At 41.2% G+C, this 16562-nt stretch overlaps 1 protein-coding gene across 1 annotated transcript; it reads left to right on the top strand.

Moving 5' to 3' along the window:
• The first annotated feature begins 7367 nt into the window (after positions 1 to 7367).
• TLR5 (toll like receptor 5) lies at positions 7368 to 10994 on the top strand. The gene has a single exon (XM_031051634.2). The coding sequence runs from the start codon at positions 7368 to 7370 to the stop codon at positions 9948 to 9950; it is 2583 nt and encodes an 860-aa protein (XP_030907494.2). The 3' UTR covers positions 9951 to 10994.
• Positions 10995 to 16562: the final 5568 nt, after the last annotated feature.

The raw sequence follows: 16562 nt of genomic DNA, 5'->3' as shown, positions 1-16562 counted from the left end.
CTGAGCAGCAGTTGGAAGATGTACTTCTTGAACTATTTTGAAATAGAACATTGCTTGCTGCGTTTTGTTTGCTAAATCCAAAATGCTAGTTTAGGTAAAATCCACAGCTAACTTCATCTTTAGAGTCCAGTGTTGAGTACAGAATTAGGAACTGATATTACTGTCCACTACTTCCCTTTGTCAGTGAATGCCTTTGCCATAGTGCTGCATCCAGTCTACATTCCCCTTGTTTTGCAGAACTATAGTTAACTCCTCAGTTCTTCTTTTAGCCTCTCCTTCTACTTTGGGGTTCCAGTTTCTGAAGTTACAGCCTTTAGCCTCAATAGCTTCAAGCCATTCTCACAAAACTTGGAAGTCCTAGGTAACCAGCCCAACTGCTTTAGATACTTCAGAGGAAGTCTCATCCCTGTGACATAAAAATGAGACACAAGTTTCCACTGTTTGCAATGGGCTCTGCTTGTGACTCTCCTCTTTTGTTTGTTTGTTTTCAAGTCTGCTTCATTCTGTTTCCACAGGGGGATCAATGCAATCTAAGTAAGAGAAAAGTCACACTAGCCATGTACCAAGGATAGGACACGTAATTGGGGGTGGGCTGCATAAGGTTTGTGCATGTTTTCTAGCTTCACTCTGAGACTTTGATTGGGGGTTGCTTTTCTGGTTGGGCAACTAACATCCAAAATTCCCCAGGCAGATAACTTAAGGTTTACCTTTACATCCAAACTAAACAGCAATGTAGAAAGGGGACGGATGCAATAGGTCATACTAATGTAGGAGTTAAACCACGTCTATATGCTGATGTGCTTGATCTTTGCCTAAGCCAAGGTATAGTGAAAAGAGAAAGGGACTGAAGAAAAGAAGATGGAGATGGGAACTGTGATCACTCATTGGTATACCAAGTCTCAGGTCAGGAGCAGTCTTGCATAGGCTCCTGCAGCACTGTTTGGTTGGCTCAGCCATCCCACACTGCTAATCTGTGAGATACCATTTCAGTCCCAACTGCCAACAGGCTGTATGTGTGTTTTGTTTTCTCTTACAGCTCAGCTTTGTCCTGTCAGCATGGGTGAGTGATAATATAACCCCTTTCCTGGAGCCATTCCAAGCACCTTATATGCAACGTGGCCAAAGATCAGTTATTTGAACTTTAATGCTATCAGGACACAAACGCTTTCCAAACATTCATTTTCAAAAGCGAATTGGGTTTGAAAGAAGAAGTGATGGGTTTAAAGCAAGGGGAAAACTGTGCGACAGCAACTGCAGACAGAGAAGGGAGTGAGAATATGTGAAACAGTCCTGCAGGCACTCGGGTCAGTGAAGAGGAGAGGAGGAGGTGCTCCAGGCTCTGGAGCAGAGGTTCCCCTGCAGCCTGTGGTGCAGCCCATGGTGAGGCAGCTGTGCCCCTGCACCCCATGGAAGTCCGTATTGGAGCAGATCTCCACCTGCAGCCCATGGAGGATCCCACACTGGAGCAGGGGGATGCCCAAAGGAGGCTGTGACCCTGTGGACAGCCCACACTGGAGCAGGCTCCTGCCAGGACCTGTGGCCTCTTGGAGAGAGGAGACTGTTCTGGAGCAGTCTGTTCCTGAAGGGTTGCATTCGTGGAAGGGACCCACGCTGGAGCACGGGAAGAGTGTGAGGAGTCATTCCCTAAGGAGGAAAGAGCAGCAGAGACAACGTGGGATGAACTGACCACAACCCCCTGTGCCTCGTAGGGGAAAAAGGTAAATCAGGAGTGAAGCTGAGCCCAGGAAGACAGGAGGGGTAGGGGGAAGGTGTTGTAAGATTTAGGTTTTATTTCTCATTACCCCACTCCGGTTTCATTAGTAATAAACTAATTTCCCCAAGTCGAGTCTGTTTTGTCCCTGACAATAATTGATGGGTGATCTCTCCCTGCCTTTAGCTCAGGAGCCTTCCAGTTTCCTCTCCCCTGTCCAGCTGAGGAGGGCAGTGATGGAGTTGCTTTGGTGGGCACCTGATGTCCATGCAGGATCAACCCACCACCTGCAGGGTCCCAGCTCCTCCTGTTCATTGTGTCCTTTTCCCAGTGGCTCTTTCATGACCATGTGCTTCGTACCTGCAGTCAGTTTCTTTGCTGATACTATTGTGAGAAGTGCACTTTTCCGGCTTCCAGATGTGGTGTTAACTAACTCTTGTAGGAATTGGTTAATCCCTTGCCCCAGAAGGATTTAACAACTGACTGTTGTTTGGGGTGTAGGAAAGACAACCTGCAGCTTCTGTTTGTAACACTGGATGCCATGTAAAAGCACAGAACAACTGTACAATAAAAGCATGACCACCTCAAGCAGAGTTCAGAAGCTCTATATGGGTAGGACCCCCAGTTCATTACATCACAACTGTAAACATGTCCATCCCTAACTGGCAGGACAGATACTTTGGTGAACGTAGGAGGGAGACAGAAGTTGGCAATAATCTATCTAGTACCTAACAATTGGAAGCAAATCCCTTGAAATTACACGATTTTCTATACATAAACTTCTGTTGCTGATTAGATTTGAAACCAGAGAACTATTTCAAATCTTAGAATTTGCCAGAAAGCAAAAGTGTGGCACCAGTCTGTCTAGAACCTTGTTCATAAACACTGCTGTAAACTCAGTGTAGTTCAGGTTAGATGAATATGAAAGTCTCTCTTCGGTTAGCTGGATTCTGGATGTGTACATATAGAATTTGGCTTAAATACATTTTCCAGAAAAGTTGTAAACTGCTTATGTGCATATCAAATTTTAAGCTAAATCAGTGTGATTTTTATACACAAACCCATCTCACTATAGAAAAAACCCATTAAGGCACAACCAAGTTGGTCTTTGTCTATTTGTGCCTAATGTTTTTGCATGTGGAGAGAACTGTCTTCTGTGCATTGATTTTACAGGCAAGAAACACACCCTGAAGTTGTTTAATCCTATTTTTCTTTCTTCCCTTTCTCTGGGGAGCTTTTGTGCTACCTGTGACAACCAGTAGTGTTTCACAGACATTAGGGTTAAGCAGCACTCAGGCTAGCGCCAACTGAGCTCTTACATCTTGCTGTCCAAACAGCAAGACCCTTAGCTAAAGGGGAAAAAAGGCCTTCCAACTTGGCAGTAGGATTAATGTTTGTTTCTCCCTTAATCCTAAAGCAGGTTTGTGGCAATTAGAAAGAGATTCTCACACACTCATCCAAAGATACCACTACTTTATTATATATATACACCTTGCTTTATTATATATGCACCCTATTCCTTTGTGATTCAGTGACCTACAGAAAATGGCCTGCCTATTTCTGTAAAAATTAACATAAGCAAAACAGTTACAATTTTTTTTGGTAGAGATAATGGATAATTTACAAACTTTACCTTTTTATCTACCAACCACATCCAAACACCTAAATGACCAGTATTCTTGGGCTTCATGTTTGTGGCCTTATTTCAAGCAGTCTGCACAGTTCCTGTGGCTGACTGAGTTGTCATCTAGCAAAATCTACTTAGGAGGGGATCATAGTCACTACAATAGGTTATTAAAAGTATATGTAAACTCTTTAAAGCTTATCGGTGATTACATCAAACTGGTCTTTTCTAGAGTCCACCCAAATAGCCAATGCCTCTGCTGCTTGGTTCCCCAAAACCTATGGCTGACAGCTGAGAACCATTCAGGCCCACTGCCTCATTTCATAAGCACATATAGTACATGACTGTTCATTTCCACTGGTGTGTGCTGCTTCATAGGGTTATGTGGTGGAAGCACAGGAGGCTGCTGAAGAGAGCAAGCACGCTACCACTGAATGCTGCACAAAACCACTTCTGAGAATGAAATTTTCTGTTCGAATCCCTTAAAAAGCAAGCCAATACTCCCAACTATCAGCAAGGACAAAAATAGGGTATGTAACCCATTCTTTATTTATGTGGATTCCAGTGCATTTTTGCTGGGGGTGTAGAAAGGGGAATGGCAAGTGCTTTCCAGCTTTCCATGGGAGAATTATTGTTCCAACTTCTTTCCTGTCTTGTGTACATTGAAAAGGACACAATCTTAGTCCTCCTCTCCAGCTACTTCAGGCCCTGCTTTCTGGCAGCCTCTGTGGATGCCCTAGGGGATACACAGGCACTGCTACAACATCCACTCTCAGGTACTGCCAGTTCCATTACTCTTTTGCTGCACTAGTGGAGGTTTCTAGGTGATTTTAAACCAAGTTAAGAAAACTGAGTTTAAAAAGTTAATAAAATAGTGTGGGCCAGTTCCAGATGACTCTTGAGTATTTGCATCAGCCTTCCCTGATCCAGGCACACACTTCACAAGGAGGCTGAGACCAAAGCTAGGGTATTTCCATTCTGCATGCGCTTGCTTGCTGATTTTAGATCTAGATAGAATATCCACCCTATATTGCAAAAGTCCTTTTCATTGCTCAGAAACATATCCTGCTTAGGAGTTCCCATCCCGAAAGCATTTGCTGCATTTTTTCACCCCTTCCTCCTTTTCCCCTTCCCTTTACTATTTTTCCCTTCTGACATCAACAGAGTAGAAGGAAACAAAATCTCCCGTGATGAGCTCTGATTGTCTAAACTTCATTGCTCCAATTTTCAATAATGAATGAGGCATTTACACGTTCTTTCATCTCGATGTCCATGCACAGGCATAGATCATAGAATGGTTTGGGTTGGAAAGGACCTTAAAGCTTATCCAGTTCCAACCCCTGTGCCATGGGCAGGGACACCTCACACTAAACCATGTCACCCAAGGCTCTGTCCAACCTGACCTTGAACACTGCCAGGGATGGAACATTCACCACTTCATTGGGCAACCAGTGCCAGTGCCTCACAACCCACACAGTAAAGAACTTCCTCCTTATTTCTGACCTGAACTTCCTGAATGGTATGATGGTAATTTTGTGGGAAGAGTATTCTTCCCAAAAGCTTTTAGGTGTTAATGTATGATGGTGACGGTTTGTATAAGATGCTAGGTGGAGGGATTCTGTTAAATTAAAAGTATTTGCTGTCCTCGTGGCAGCAGTAAGAGGCATTACTTGCTGCCAGCATCCTTCTTCACTCATGGAAGGCCAAGTTTTGGGGAAAAGGTAATGTCTTACGAAGAAGAAACTGAGGGAGCAAAGAGTTTACAAATGAACCTTGTCACCAAACCAGAACAGAGGTGGTGTGTAACAACTGTTAATAGGTTGTTAAAGAATTCTTTAACTTACAAGAACATGAAAAAGCAGATAAGTGTAAAAAGCAAAGGTAGCTTGAAGTATTTCACCATTTACTTATTTTCTAAGATAAAAAACAAACCTACATTTCAAAATTTACTACCAATGTTTCCTAATTCTTCCACCTCAATTGGTTTGAGCTTTTTTCTGGTGATAGGTTGACACATGTCTATTAAATTTTTACTTCCGAAGTACTTTCTGTTTGTCACTGCTTCTGGTGATGCTGTGATTTTGCCCATACTTTAAAAAACAGCCACAGTATTTGAGCAAACACAAGGAATGGAAATGTAAGCATCTGAAAGATAAATGTAATTTAAAACTCTTTGTGCTAAACAGCTTGTGTTATGGTGTCAACAAGAACCTTTGTAATAGCTAACAAACAATGAAATGAAACCTGGTGTCTTGTTTTCATGGTTCAAGCAAGGAGAAAAGTAAAAACTAAACAAGATCTTAAATTATCTGCTCTATGTTCACTTGTGTCTTTTTCAATAACCTACAATGTTCTGTAGTCAGAAAGACAAACATAATATAATTTACTGCTTATAGTGTCCCATTTTAACAGTGCATGCTAAGTAGAGGAGGGTAGAAAACAGTTATTTTGCATAACTAGGAATTGTTCCCCATAGATCCAGTTAAAATCTCTTAACAGAATTGTGATACTCACTGTCTGCAATCTGCTCTTCTTTGCAGCACATCCTATACTTATTAATGAGGCAAAATGTGAATGAAATTCGGATGCCAGGATTTCATAATTCAGCATTCTGACCTATATTCATAATCTCTTTTACTTTCAAGAATCAGATCTTGTCCCAAGCCCATGAAATTCTCTTAAAAAATGACAAGATTCCTATTTAAGCTGCAAGGTATATGTGTGTTCCACTTAGTGTTTGAGGTGGAGATTTGTAGACTCACTCTGGTAGTCACAGCTGTTACAAGTGAAGGTTTTAGTATAACTATATGACCTTAAGAACATCACCAAGAGTACTAGGTACAGTGAGATTGTGTCAGCTATGAGATCTGATGGTATTATCATCATTATCCTTGTACTTCTTTAGCAGATAGAAAGAGCTGGCTAGCTCTTTCACCCGGTCTTTGCAATGGGATTATCATAGTGGTTTCTACTGTCATACTTTTTCATTTCCCAGAGATCACTTTGTATGATGGCAACAAGCATAAGTTTATTTTAGTTCAAGTGCAGTGTTCTGCGTAGAATTTGGTCCTTGTGCTTTAGAGAAGCAGTGTGTAATGATACTACTACTACTACTAATTGTGGACTTTACCTCTTTTTTACTACTGTCTCTAAGCCCAACTTTTCTCTTCTCTGAAGCAGATCTACTTTGCAGACGTTAGATGGCCATTGAGGGTTTGGTTCCACAAGGATTTACACTTAGTATTTTTAAGCAGATTGTGCTGGAGGGCACAAAAATTCTTCAACTGGGTTGTCATTCCATTTCAGTCAGTGCTTTTTAAAAGCAGAGATGGATGGTTGCAATCTTAGTAAGGGTTTTCTTAACTGCAGTGCCCAAACAACTACTTTAGGGCTAATATTTTGCCCTAATAATTTATGGTTCAGGAAATATAGTTTTTCATAAGCCAATTCCACATTGCAGGGTTAACCTGAGGCTCTAGGAGCTCTGAAGGAGTCCCCCTTTTAAACGTTCATGGCTGTTAGGACAGCAATCTGAACTCCAAATAGCACATCTGCCCTCACAAAGGGAATGCTCAGGGAAAGAGCTCTTTTGAGATGACTGGATGACTGCACTGTACTTTGGTAATCCAAACTGTTAAACCTGTTTGTATAACTGATTAAGGAATAAAGCTGACACATCAGCATTATCAGTTTCATGACACAAATTAAATAGCTAGGCCAAGATTTTTGTGCTTACCTAGTTGGTATTTGGTGCTGCCCTTAAGGTACACAAAGGAGGGTCACTGTTGAGGTTGTAGGAGGGGCTTGCATCCCTTTTGGACACATCTTCTGACCAGCCAGCCCATCAGGTGTTGCCTGTTAGACTTCAGATAAAGGATAAATGCCAAATCACTAGTAATTTTTAGTGTGACATTAGTCTTTTATTCTAAAACTGTTAACAACATGCTCTACAACTTACTGCATAGATAAATAGGCAACTACAGAATTAATGCTTACTATTTTCACTATTTTCACTTTTTTTCACATAGGTCCATGATGTTATGTCAACTGCTAGTACTTGTCTTTGGAATATCACTAGCTAGTGATGTACATGCATTTAGAACCTGTTATTCAGAAGCCCAAGTCTCCATATATTATTATTGCAACCTCACAGATATTCCAACTGTGCCAAAGGATACAGTGAAGCTTTTGCTAACTTTCAACTATATCACACAAGTGACTGCAACTTCATTTCCACTGCTGGAGCACTTGTTTCTGTTGGAAATCGGAACGCAGTATGTCTATCCTCTTACCATAGGAAAAGGAGCTTTCAGGAACCTGCCAAACCTTCGTATCTTAGACTTGGGTTATAACAACATTCTTCTACTGGATATTGATGCTTTTGTGGGCTTGCGAAGCCTGGTTGAACTCCGTCTGTTTCAGAACAGCCTTGGAGATTCCATCCTGGAGGAACATTACTTTCAAGATTTGATCTCATTAGAAAAACTGGATCTTTCAGGGAACCAGATCACAAAACTTCAGCCTCATCCCTTGTTTTATAATCTGACAGCCTTGAAAACTGTGAACCTGAAATTCAACCCAATATCCAACCTGTGTGAGAGCAATCTGACCAGCTTCCAAGGAAAACACTTCTTATTTTTTAACCTCAATTCAATTTACTTGTACAAGACTGATGAAACAACCTGGGCCAAATGCCCAAATCCTTTCAACAACATCACGTTTACCTCACTAGACCTTGGTCTCAATGGCTGGACCACAGAGAAAGTCCAAGCTTTCTCTTCAGCCATTAAAGGGACGCAAATAGCTTCTTTGATATTTAGCTTTCATATAATGGGTTCTGGATTTGGCTTTGATAACTTAAAAAACCCAGATCAGAATACGTTTGCAGGACTAGCAAGAAGTGATCTCCGTTTGCTTGATATTTCAAATGGTTACATTTTCTCTCTGAAATCTTTAACCTTTCAAAGCCTTGGTAGTCTGGAATTGCTGAACCTTTTCAAAAACAAGATAAATGAAATCCAAAGGCAAGCATTTTTTGGCTTGAGAAACCTAAAAACTCTCAATCTCTCAAGTAATCTTTTAGGCGAGTTGTACGATTATACTTTTGCAGGTCTCCATAGCGTCACGTATATTGATCTACAGCAAAATCATATTGGGATAATTCAAGAAAAATCACTCAGTAATATAGTAAGTCTAAAAATAATTGACCTTCGAGACAATGCCATTAAAATACTCCCTTCCTTTCCACATATGACCTCTGCTTTTCTAGGTGACAATAAACTAATGTCCATAGCTGGCAAAAGGCTAGCAGCAACATACCTGGAATTAGAAAGAAATTGGTTGGCAAACCTGGGTGACCTGTACATCCTTTTCAAAGTTCCAGATGTGCAGTATATCTTCTTAAAACAGAATCGCTTCTCCTATTGTGTGAAAAATGATAACGTTATAAAAAATGATCAGTTAATCTATATGGATCTAGGTGAAAATATGTTACAGCTTGTGTGGGAGAGAGATTTATGTTTGGATGTGTTCCATGGACTGTCCAAACTTCAGGTTCTACATCTGAATAACAACTACCTTAGTGCTCTTCCACAGGAGGTTTTTAGAGGTTTAACATCCCTAAAAAGACTTAATCTAGCTTCCAACCTATTGTCTCATCTTTCTTCTGGGATTTTCCCACAAAGCCTAACAAACCTAAACTTATCTGGAAACCAGCTTTTTTCCCCTGATCCTGAAGTCTTTATGACTTTGAGTATTTTGGATATAACACATAACAGCTATGTTTGTGACTGTACTTTAAAGGGCCTACTGGTGTGGCTAAATGAAACCAACGTAACCCTAGCTGGCTCAGACTCTGACATGTACTGTGTATACCCACCTGCATTTGAAGGGGTACCACTGTCATCTCTGACATATGATGATTGCAGTGAAGATGAACTCCAGCAGACACTCAGGTTCTCATTATTTGTCTTCACCTCTGTCATTCTTCTAATATTTCTGATGGCAGTCATCATTTTTACTCGCTGTCGGGGGATTTGTTTTGTCTGGTATAAAACTATAACCAAAAAAGTGATAGATAGGCATCCAAAAGTAGCAGATAAAAGTGAATACAAATATGATGCGTATTTGTGCTACAGCAAAAATGACTTTGAGTGGGTCCAGAATTCTTTGCTGAAGCACTTGGATTCACAGTATTTTGATAAAAACATGTTTACCTTGTGCTTTGAGGAAAGAGACTTCTTGCCTGGGGAAGAACATATCAACAATATTCGGGATGCCATTTGGAACAGCAGGAAAACAATTTGTGTTGTGACCAGGCAGTTTCTCAAAGATGGGTGGTGTGTGGAAGCCTTTAATTTTGCCCAGAGCAGGTACTTTTGTGATCTGAAGGATGTCCTCATTATGGTAGTGGTTGGGTCTCTTTCTCAATATCAACTCATGAAACACAAACCAATTCGAAACTTCTTACGAAGGAGTCGGTATCTGCGGTGGCCTGAGGATTATCAAGATGTGGACTGGTTTTTAAATAGCCTTTCTTGCCAAATTCTGAAGGAAAAGAAAGTGCAAAAGAAAGACAATGGTCTAGAGCTGCAGACTGTAGCAACACTCTCTTGATAGTGTGTGGGTCCCTGGCTCATTAAATAGCCCATTTCAAGCTGTGCCATGGCAGGAATAAACAGAAGTTGGCTTCATCTTTCCTGGGAAAAGCAGGCAGAAAGATAACTGTTTCAGTATAAATCCTACTAAACATGGAGACTGTTTAAAAGCAGTCAGCAAATATGTGCAAGTGCAATTGTTTTATGGGCTATGATCCACATTTTCAGAAGAATGAAATGAATCACAGATGGTTCACATTTTGGATGCTCAGCTTCAGACACTAAAGAATTCAGATTTTTGGAGTACTACTTACTGACAGGTCTGTTTCAGTTAGAGAAGTTTGTTGTTTTAAACAGAGTCCATAGTACTGTACAGGAGTGACCAAGTATGCTGTCATGTATGGCCTAGCCTGACCATGGGTTCACGGCTTACTTGCTCCTTTCTGAACTCAGTAACTTTTCATGCTCACAAAGTAGAACCAGAGCTTTGCACCTTTATACTTTAAATGGGTGTAACACATTTCATGTATTTATCTACTCAATTAGCCTCAGCTTCTCAACCAGAATGTACAAACTTTGAACTTCATTCATCCCCTTCCCCTCCACAACTTCTCTGCTTGGTGGTAAAACGAGGGTCATCGGTCTACTTTACTTACTGCTGTTCCAGCCAAGTGCTTTTTCAGTTGTGCTGCCTCCTGCCCTGCAGAGAGGAACAGGTATCCCCAAAGAGCTGACAAGGCTGAGCTTGAAAGGCAAACAAGAAACTACCTCAACAGCCGTGTGGGCTGTACACCGGTGACATGGCCGAAAACGCAGTGACTGCCTGACACCTTTCCCACACCCTGGAAGTGGAAAGTACAGACAAGTGGTGTGTAATTTGGGTTGTTCATCCTGTGTCCTGATCAGTTCTAAGGTGGGGTGGTTATTTTTGCTTCTGTTGAACTATTTTTCGTTATTTCCTGGTACCTCTCTAATCATTTTACCACTGTTTGTTAGCTATCTGTCTCCAGGAGGTTGTTCAGGGTGATTTTAATAAAAGCCTGACTTTGTGTGTTCACTGTTACAGAACCTTCACCTCTCATTTCAACAGTCACATACTCCTCGAGTGTGCTGCTCCGCTCGGTTTATACCTTTATTTAACAAAAGTTTACCAAAATAATTCCAGTATGGTCTCGGTGAGTTTTTCACTCTAGTAAGGAAGCAGGAATGGGAGGTTTTATAAGCTGCCCTTAGCTGCAAACAAATAATACTATCTATCTGAACTATTTTGATGGAGATGGAAACATAAAATCCACTTAACATAAATACAGTTGTTTGAATATAGATGTGCCTCTGGCAGACTTCATTTTCTCTCAGTGTCCCAGTAGACAGGATTTCTATAGATAAAATTACTACAGTAAAATATTGCTTCCTTCTCAACTGGGGTATTCATTCAGGAACAGAAGAGGGCTAAACCTTGGGAAGTTTTCCAGGCGGCATGGGGTGTGTGGAAGCAGATCCAAGTGGGAGTGACTGTGCTGGTGCGGCCCTGGGTGTCGCTGTTGGCTCAGGTAACCGCTAGGGCTCCCTAAAATCCTGCCTCCCCTCCAGTGCAGCTGCTGGCATTAGGTACAAAATGCTGCTGCAGAGGGAGCTCCGAAGAAGAATCAGCAGCCCCGACCTCCCATAGCCCCCATGGGCTGTCAGAAAAGTCAGAACCTGCATTTCAAGACCATGAAAATGTCCAATCTTTTTCCTTTTTTCCCCCAACCAGTGCAAATATCTATAGGCATCATTTAACGCCAGAGGTTAGACTGGGATTATTCCCAATCAAAACCATGGACAGATAGGCAAAGCAGAATGGATCTGTACAACAAAGTCCATGTGCAAGACTAGGCTGTTAGAATATGGATCCGTACATGGTGTAGAAGATGGGAATTTTTAAAGCATGCTTGAGAAATGGTATTTGAATGAATGCCACAAAACATTTTTGGTCAAGTGTTGACTGAGAGCCCTTTCCAGTTAGGACCTTATTGTATCCTTGTAAGACATTCCTATATCACTTCAGATACTTCTGCTAGCCTATGCATGCAGGAATGACAAGCAGATGCATAAATTACTGAGATGGCTTTAATCACAACTTTTCCATTTTGTTTGACATGCTTCTGTCTACTTCATGCTTAAGCCACTGGTGGGAGGTGGCTACATAAACCTTGCATTTAACTTCTGTCTTTGGAAAGCTCTCACTTTTTACATGGAGGTTGTAATAAAACCTTTGGATGAAATTTCATTCTCTGCCTCCTCCCTTTCCATTTTGGAAACTTATATAGATCAAACCTGTGTCAGGAGCAGCTGGGAAAACTTTCTACCACACTTGCAACTTAGAAACACAGAGATAGCCCAGTCCCCATCTTGCAAATTGTATTGGAAGGGGTCTACAAAAGGCAGTAAAGGGATTTTTGGAGAGCATATGAATAACTGCAGTGCTGAATTTCTGAAAGATCCAAAATAACTTTCTTTTTCACTCACTGTGAAAGCACTCCAAGCCTCTCAGAACAAATGCAGTTGGTACAGTCTGTCCTATACAATGAAAAATTGACTTCAAATAGATCACAGGACCTTGATCACCACCTCTGTAGAGTCACCTACTCCTAAATGATAGAGCCTGGGGAATTGTCAAGAAAGAGCTTACGCAGACTTTATACTCCTCTGCTCAGCAGGAACCACAAAAGCATCCTGTACAGAAATGGAGCATGACTATGCTTGATGAATTAAGGCCATAAATTGAGCCTCAACCTCATAACTATTGATCAGATTCCCTTCAGGCTCACTGGGAACATTACTGCTCTATTAGAATTTTATGGCTCCTTAGTTAAGGATACTCTCATCAGTTTTACTCACCTTCCTCAGTGAAAGACATTAACTTGTTGGAGAGTGTCCAGAATAGGGTGTGAAGTGTGGCACTGGATCTAAAGCGAGCTATTAAGACGGAAGCAGGTGAATTTATTTGCAGCAGCAGCACAGGGAATATTCAGAGGACAGTGACTCAGTGCCCCATGGTATCAGCTCAGATATTTAACTGTAAAAGACTACCTTCACCATTGCAACATGTACTATAAACACTAGCTGGTCAAGCAGGCAGTGTTGTTCAACAGCAACACCTAGCCAGTCCAAAGAGTCCAAAGTTTGCATGGGCTCCTACTCAAAACACTGAGGACCAGAACAAAGATTCTACAAACATATTCCTATGGAGGCCAACAACAATAGGCCCAAATATTATTTCCCATGTTACATGATTATTTCACATACAGTGAAATCAGGCTTCTCCTCTCTCCTCCCATCTGACAGGCATATTAGTCCCAGAAAGCATTGTCCAATTATATTTGCTGATCCCAATTGCTAATCCCTCCTCAGAGAGACTGTTCCACATGCTGGTAAATATATCACCTTATTAATTTACAGTTAGTATCCATCATTGCTTCCATAGTACAATAGCTTGCAAGTACCTGCATGGAGAACACTAGCACAGATAAGACTACAGAATGTTCGGTCTCTCAGGGGAGACACTCCTACATATGTTGCTTAGAATCACTCTGCCTTTGCCTTTTTTGTGTCACATCATTAACTCAGCTCATTTACTGACTTCTGGGTCTTTTTCAGCATGACAGCTCTCCTACTTCTCACTGCCAGAGACCATCTGGGTTTCAGATTATTGGATCCCACCTTCTCAATTTCATGTGGTGCTGATTATTTTACAATGGCTTTAATGTGCTCTCTTCTTACTGGAACTGTGAATAGCAGCAGTCCAGTTAAATCACAAAGCAAGGCTCATAGCTGGTAAAATACTTACAGATGATGAGCTGTATGCAGCTGAGTGGCAGGAGTGAGTGGTGAAGACACTGCAAATGGAGCAGAAACAGCACATGCCCATCTCTGGGAAAGCAGCAAAGTTAGGAAGGGTACACATGGTGGTCTAAGCATCTTGGGGATGGAAGGGAACTTGGGCTTCTTGAGAAGTGGAAACCTGGAGCAAGCAAAGACAAAGAACAAGATACATCTTTAGGGTCTGACTCTACAAACGTAACCAAATATAATGCCCTAGTACAGTAAGCAGAGTTAACTTAAAATAGGACTAGGAGCACCAAATACTTGCAAGGTTTCTTTGCACTGTGCAGTACTGCCAAAAGCAAGCATGCAGTGCTGTAAAACAAGGCTTCCAAAGTCAAAACAGTGGTGTTAAAAATCCAAAAGATTAGGAAACAAAATTATAAATGTCTGGTATTTGACCCTGTAAGACCATATTTTTACACTTTCTCCATGCTCATAAGAAGGTGAATATTAGTGCAGTCCATGAATACAAAAGCCAAAGCCTTAAGAAATAAATCAAGTCTCAGGGGAGACTTGCAGTCTTCCTATACTTAAAGGGTCCTACACGAAATCTGAGAGAGGCTTTTAATAAGGGCTTGTAGGGATAAGACAAGGGGGAATGGCTTTAAGCTCAAAGAGGGGGAGATTTAGATTAGATATTAGGAAGAAGTTCTTCACTATGAGGATGGTGAGGCACCGGCACAGGTTGCCCAGAGAAGCTGTGATAAGAGAGAAGCTGAAGGAGGACAATAGGAACACTTCCCAGAAAGGTTTATTTACATCAACAGCTCTTACAAGGCCTTTGATGTAGTTATTCCATTAGGCTGCTTGTCAGTCTCCAAGAAGGTATCAAACACCTTTGGGATGCCAAACAGCTCATTCTGCTTTTGGGTACAAGCACTTTTTCATACACAGCTTTCAGTTAGCAGTTTTCTGTTTGTTTCCTTATGAAGATGAGCTGAGCATCTTGATCTCAGTCCCACCGTGTTGCACCTCACAGGCATCAAAGATTCCACATACGTGGAACAGAGCTGCAGGTGCTGCTCCACCAGTATTTCCTTCAACTAAAGCTGGGAAAGCAAAGTTTAGAAGCTGAGATTTACCCAGAAGGCCACTGTGAGCACTGACCTGAACCACAGGGAATACAGGATGCTAACCGGGTACCAGAAACTTTTGTGCACTTACTGTAGGGCCAATCCAGCTCCTGCATGATTCCTTCCTGCTGTCTGTGCAGATTGACAGGAGGCTTCTCTTCCCTTTCTAACCTTAACTTTGCCATCTGCATTGTGTATATACAGAGTAGTGTGTGCCAAAAATAGGTCTACATTTCCTTTCCCAATATGCAAAAGTCAGTATATAGGTATGACATGAGTTATTTCATAGCGCAAAGACTATCTATTCATAGCAGACTCTGTTTGTTTCAGACGTGGTTTTCCTTCCTTTTAGATAGCCTATTGTTTCCTTTTCAATTTGTATTAAAAATAAAATCTTTGAAAACTGCAAATAAGAGAGAAAAATCCATTTCTTCTGAAACTAACAGTTCTCCAAACAGGAAGGTGAGGCTTTTTCCTGTTTAGACACTATGTTCAAAGAAAGGAAGTCGGGATTTTCAATGATAATAATAATAATTACATGGTATGTAAACATCAGTAAGTATCAAGGAAGACTTCACTCTTTATTTACTGTGTCCCAGATACTACGCTGCTGTTTAGAATATCCTTAACAGTTCACCAGCCTCTTGCAAAAATGGATTTATGGGCAATCACTGCACAAGTTGATCACCTGTATGAACACCTACACAGTGTAAGAACAGCATTATCAGGCTTCTTCAAGCCTGAATGGAGAGCAGTGATGGAGAGGGGTAGAGCAAACAGAGAATCCCCACACAAAACAACAGTTTGATATGGCAGGGGGTTTTCTGCACTAGGGTGACACATACCAGGTTGTGTGACCTTTCCACATTACCACCCAAAGCTAAGTACTTCAAGCTATGAAGTCTGAAGGAGCAGTTGACACTGCTCCTAAAAAATGAATTGGCAATGTAATTTCAGCACTGTGATTAGATGCAATATCAAAACATAGATTATCTGGTACCTGTGTAGTAATAGTAAAATCAATAATAGTGAATTATAAAGATATGTACATTTTATTATCTTGTCTTTAAAGAGGGAGGGATTGAAGAAGAGAGAATGAAGTTTCACAACTTTTATCATGGGCAGCACTGAGAAGAGAACTCAGGTTTGACAAAGGGTAATCAAGTAGGTCTGTTTGCTCTGGTTTGTATGAGTTTTACAGCATCAAGTTTTATTAATTGGAAAATTAAAGTATTCTATTTATCTGCAGAACTAACTAACAGTGTAAGGTCTCCACTTAATGCACCACCAGTTTGCCTGTATGGGGCAGTTTTACAGGAAAGAAAAGATGCCTGAAGATTCATTTAATGCCAGTGCCAGTGAATTTGGGATGGTCTGAGCCTTGGAGCAAGGATTCAGTGGGCATTTCAGTGGGAGCTGCTAACACTTTTCAGGTATCCATATGGATTTGTATTTCTGATGAGGGCTTGCAAGTTGAGAACAGTAGGAAAAGTAAACAGTGGGGGACGTACAGCCTAGCCCAGATGCAGATGCACCTATGGGAATGGCAGCAATGGAGTAGGGAGAATAAGGAGAAGGCAAAGTATTTTTAAAGACATGAACTCAGTTTCGAGAGCTCTTAAGATAGTAAAATTTCATCAGTGGAAAGAATAAGCTTTGGAATGAGCCATGTGGATATGATCCTTCAAAAC

Source organism: Melopsittacus undulatus, chromosome 3 (genome assembly GCF_012275295.1).
Source record: "Melopsittacus undulatus isolate bMelUnd1 chromosome 3, bMelUnd1.mat.Z, whole genome shotgun sequence".
Lineage (NCBI taxonomy): Eukaryota > Metazoa > Chordata > Aves > Psittaciformes > Psittaculidae > Melopsittacus > Melopsittacus undulatus.
The sequence above is the reverse complement of the archived record's forward strand: the minus strand, read 5'-3'. Positions and strand labels throughout refer to the sequence as shown.

What these genes read in the sequence shown, in the direction of transcription:
- TLR5 (XM_031051634.2), top strand. Translation starts at nt 7,368, where the DNA reads ATGATGTTATGTCAACTGCTAGTACTTGTCTTTGGAATATCACTAGCT.